Here is a 4,816-nt window from a genome sequence, read left to right as displayed (position 1 = left end):
GGCGCGGTGGCTCAAGCCTGTAATCCCAGCACTTTGGGAGGCTGAGATGGGCGGATCACCAGGTCAGGAGATCGAGACCATCCTGGCTAACGTGGTGAAACCCCGTCTCTACTAAAAAATACAAACAAACAAAAAAAAAAAGCTAGCCGGGCGAGGTGGCGGGCGCCTGTAGTCCCAGCTACTCGGGAGGCTGAGGCAGGAGAATGGAATAAACCCGGAAGGCGGAGCTTGCGGTGAGCTGACATCCGGCCACTGCACTCCAGCCTGGGCGACAGAACAAGACTCCGTCTCAAAAAAAAAAAAAAAAACAAAAAAAAACAAAAATTAGCTGGGGATGGTGGCGGGGGCCTGAAATCCCAGCTACATGGGAGGCTGAGGCAGGAGAATCACTTGAACCCAGGAGGCGGAGGTTGCAGTCTGCCGAGATTGTGCCACTGCACTCCAGCTTGGGTGACAGAGCGAGACTACCTCTCAAAATAAATAATAAAAATAAAATGAAAATAAAAAATTAGCTGGGCATGGGGGCACATGCCTGTAGTCCCAGCTACTCCGGAAGCTGAGGAGGCAGGATTGCTTGAGCCCAGGAGGTAAGGCTGCAGTGAGCTAGGACTGCACCACTGCACTCCAGCCTGGGTGACAGAACAAGACCCTGTCTCTAAATAAATAAATAAATGAATGCAAATGCAAGATAGAGGGGGTTAGTGGTAACCAGGGGCTGGGGGAGGAAGAAGTGGGGAGTGACTGCTAATGAGGACAGAGCTGCTTTTTGGGGTGATGAGAATGTTCTGGAATTACACAGTGGTGATGGTTGCACAGTTTTGTGAATGTACTAAAAACCACTGGTGGCCAGGTGTGGTGACTCACGCCTATAATCCCAGCACTTTGGGAGTCTGAGGTGCTGGGGTCAGGAGTTGAGGTCAGGAGTTCGAGACCAGGCTGGCCAACATGACGAAACCCCTTCTCTACTAAAAATACAAAACTTAGCCGGGCATGGTGGCAGATGCCTGTAATCTCAGCTACTTGGGAGGCTGAGACAGGAGAATCGCTTGAACCCGGGAGGCAGAGGTTGTAGTGAGCTGAGATTGCGCCATTGCACTGTGGCCTGGGAGAAGAGGTAAACTTCGTCTCAAAAACAAAAACAAAAACAAAAACAAAAAAACCCCACTGAATTGTACATTTTTAAAAAGTAGCTTTGGCCAGGCAGTAATCATGCCTGTAATCCCAGCACTTTGGGAGGCTGAAGCAGGTTAATTGCTTGAGTACAGGAATTCGAGACCAGTCTAGTCTAGGCAACATAGTGAAACTCCATCTCTATAAAAATAAGCCAGGCATGGTGGCACGTGCCTGTAATTCCCGCTACTTGGGAGGCTGAGCTGAGAGGGTCACCTGAGCCTGGGAGGTCGAGAATGCGTAAGCCATGATTGTACCACTGCACCCCAGCCTGGGTGAGACCCTGTCTCAAAGAAAAATAAAAGTAGCTTTTGTGGAATGTGAATTATATCTCAATTTTTAACAAAGGTTATGCCTATCTATTGACATAGAAAGATGTCCCTGAGATTTTATTCAATGAACAAAGAACAGCCTTGATAAAATCACACATATAGAAAAAGGTGGGCGTCACGGCCTGAACTATCCCAGGCACCCCCAACAGAGAACGCAGCCTGGGAGCCTGCAGCCTCAGATGAAAGCCTGGGCTGAGGAGGCCCCAGACCCGCAGAGGGTGGCTCTGGGCTGAGTCTGGCTTCACCCTCTGCAGAGAAACCTGAAATCTCCCCAGCCTGTTTAGAGAGCTCTTCCCCGCTTTTCCCCACTGCTAGACCCTCATGCTCTGGGCCAGGGCCCAGAGTGGGAATGAGAGAGCTGGGGTGAAGACAGTCTCAGGGCACTCCGCACAAGCTGGCCTTCATCCCAGCTCCCAGGGTGCAGCCACCTCTTGGGGGTTCCTGCTGCCTGGATGCCTCTCCCTGTCACTCAATGTGACGTCCTCAGAGGCCCCCCTCCCTGACCCCAGTCTCAGTCAGGCTCCGCATCTGTCCTCCCAGATTTTAGCATGTGTCACTGCAGATCTCAGGATGTGTACCCACGGCTGTAATGGAAAGTGGCTGGTGCCCTGGCTGTCACCCGTAAGCAGGAGGGCCCGGCCTAACTCCTGGCTGAATGGTCGGGTTCCAGGCAGCGCCTGGTGCTGGGGAGGCTTGTTTTTGCCAAGGGGCTGACACAGACCTGCTGTGGACTCTAAGGCAGCCTTTGGGAGAGGGAAAGCCAGAAATGTGCTTGGAGGGAGCATGCCGGCAGGCCCGGCCTCCTACTGACAGAGGACAGAACACAGGGCTTCAGGCTTTCTAAAGAGCCAGAGAGCCAATGAAGGGGGCCAATGAGTACCAAAGGGGGATGCACGACCCTGTCCCTGAGACAGGGATTGCAGTCCCACTATGCCAATGCCTGCAATTACAGGGTTCCAGCTCATAAGGGTACACATTTGGGGACCAAGTTTCCCCTCTCTCTTGCTGTCCTCAACTTTCCAGGAACCAGTCCCCGAGCTCCTCCTGCAGGACCAGGCCCCACACACTGCTTCTGATCACAGCCATCCTTTCCCTGCTCACTTTCCTCACTTTATCTCCCCAAACCGGGACAGTCAAGAACCACAAGGGACCGAAGTGCACAGTGAACGGAGCGGTGGTTCTACCCCTCCTTGGCTCGTGGAAACCACCCGCCCTCACCTGGGCGGCCTCCGGCCCACGACCCCGAGCTGTGGGAAAAAGGGGGACCGATCGCACACCCCCCTTTACCCAGGTGCTCGGCACATGGCAGGCGTCCTCTTTCCCCTCATGGGGGACCTGAAGCGGCCGCGGGACAGTGAACCAAGGGGAGGGCGCAATCAAAGCTGGCCCAGAATCAAAAGCATCTTTCCCCAGCCAGGGGAAAAAAAAAAAAAGGAAGACAAACAGCAGGTGGCCGACTGACTGGGTACTGGCTGCAGCAGGCGACTAAGTCTTTGTTCCACGGAGGGGGTTCCCTGCGACCTTTCTGAGCAGCGCGTGTTCCAATTTGGGGAGGGGGAGTCTCTGAAAGCCTTCGACCACCAATAATATCTACGCAAAGACTACCGTTAGGTGGGCTCGGAAAATCGCAAGCCTGAGGTCTCCAACCTGAGGGGGCCAGCTTTGATTGCGCGGTCCTCGGAAGGAGTGTGGGGGAGGAGGTGGAATACCTTTGAAAAAAGCAACGCTGCGAGGGAGACCAGTCACCCTGAGGCGCTTATTCCCAGGACTGGGTTGAGCCCAAGAACCCGCATTTTCACGCACGCTCTCCCCGATCCCCCCATGAACCCTGCTCCCCAAAACCCCGGCTGGCCATCCCCTCGGGGTCCGCGCCACGCCAGGAGCGCCCCAAGAAGGTACCCCCTGCGTCTCACGGAAACCAAAGGAACAGTCCACCCCCCACCCCTGCCTCCCGGCAGCGTCTGGCCGTCGCCAGGCGCCCCTGGCCCAGCGCGCACGAACAAAGGCCACAGTCGCCGGCCGGCAGCCAGTCCCCAAACGGCCGGCCGAAAGCCATGCGGCCCAACAACCGGCGCACGCGCACTGGGCCTCCGCGCGCCGGTCGGACACACACGCAAGACGCACGCACGCACGCACGACGCACGCGCGGGGCCCGGGCCGCGGCCCGGGGCAGGGGCGCCGAGGCCGCCGCAGAGGCCGCTGGGAGGCGCCCGTCGAGGCCCTGCGCGGCCGGCGCGCTCATTCACCTATAGTAAAAGACATCCCTGTGGCCGGCCGACAGCCCCGACCTTCTGGGCACTTCTTCCCTCTCCCAGCCCTGCGGGAGCGCCGGGCACTCCCACCTCTTCCGCTCCATTGCGCCCGGCTCCTCGGCCCGCCGCCGGGCCCGCCGCCGCCGCCCGGACCCCCGCTCGCCGCTGCCGCCTCAGCTGCCTCCGCTGCCGCCGCCGCCGCCGCCACTTGCCGCGGCTGTTCCGGCCCGCAGGCCCCCGCCCTCCGCCCCCAGCCGGGCGCGCGCCGGCTTTGCCGCCCTCTCAGCCCCCTCCCCGCGCTCGCCAGCCCCCGCTCGGGGGGCCCGCTCCGCCCACCCGCCCGCGCGGGGCCCCGTGCTGCGCAGCCGCGGCGGCGGGCCCCGCCCCTCTCCGGCAGCGCCAATCAGCGCACGGGGGCGGGGCCTCGGGCGGTGTGCGCGCCTGCGCCCTGTGCCTCGCGAGCGGCTAGTGCCCAGCAGCTGTTCTTGGAGTCCTCACAGCCCCTTCCACTGTGCCCCCACTTCCCCGGCCGCCTGGGGCGCGTGCGCGGGGACATGCTTTCGTACTAGTGGGGTCCTTTTCCCCGACCTTTCTCCAGTCCAAGTCTTGGGGACTCTGGCCTAGTGACTGGACCTCGACTTCCCCACCCTCCTGGTCTCCCAGCTTCCGAGCTTTTTACGGGCGTCCAAATCTGGGGGGCTTCCTCCGTGACCACCCCCTCCATGCCCCCAAGTTCCCTCCAGAAGCTTTTTGTTTCTTTTTTTTGAGACGGAGTCTAACTCTGTTGCCCAGGCTGGAGTGCAGAGGTGCGATCTTGGCTCACTTAAAACCTCCGCCTCCCGGGTTCAAGCTACTCTCCTGCCTCAGCCTCCCAAGTAGCTGGTTCCACGCACAGCTGATTTTTGTATTTTTAGTAGGGACGGGGTTTCAACATGTTGGCCAGTCTGGACTCGAACTCCTGACTTCAAGTGATCAGCCCACCTCAGCCTCCCAAAGTACTGGGATTATAGGCGTGAGCCACTATGCCCTGCCCAGTAGCTTTCTGACCCCTCGAAATCCAGG

At 58.9% G+C, this 4,816-nt stretch overlaps 1 protein-coding gene across 1 annotated transcript in view; it reads right to left on the bottom strand.

Annotated features, from left to right (window-relative positions):
* The window catches only part of MBD3 (methyl-CpG binding domain protein 3), a 21,633-nt gene extending 18,075 nt beyond the window's left edge, over positions 1–3,558 (bottom strand). Inside the window, exons 1-2 of the mRNA XM_031934733.1 lie at positions 3,504–3,558; positions 2,721–2,749 (exon numbers count right to left, since the gene is read on the bottom strand). Of these exons, the coding sequence (XP_031790593.1) occupies positions 2,721–2,749; positions 3,504–3,558 (84 nt within the window). The remainder of the gene's footprint in view (positions 1–2,720; positions 2,750–3,503) is intronic.
* Between the last annotated feature and the right edge of the window lie 1,258 nt (positions 3,559–4,816).

This window comes from Piliocolobus tephrosceles, chromosome 21 (assembly GCF_002776525.5).
Source record: "Piliocolobus tephrosceles isolate RC106 chromosome 21, ASM277652v3, whole genome shotgun sequence".
NCBI classification, from domain to species: domain Eukaryota; kingdom Metazoa; phylum Chordata; class Mammalia; order Primates; family Cercopithecidae; genus Piliocolobus; species Piliocolobus tephrosceles.
The sequence above is the reverse complement of the archived record's forward strand: the minus strand, read 5'-3'. Positions and strand labels throughout refer to the sequence as shown.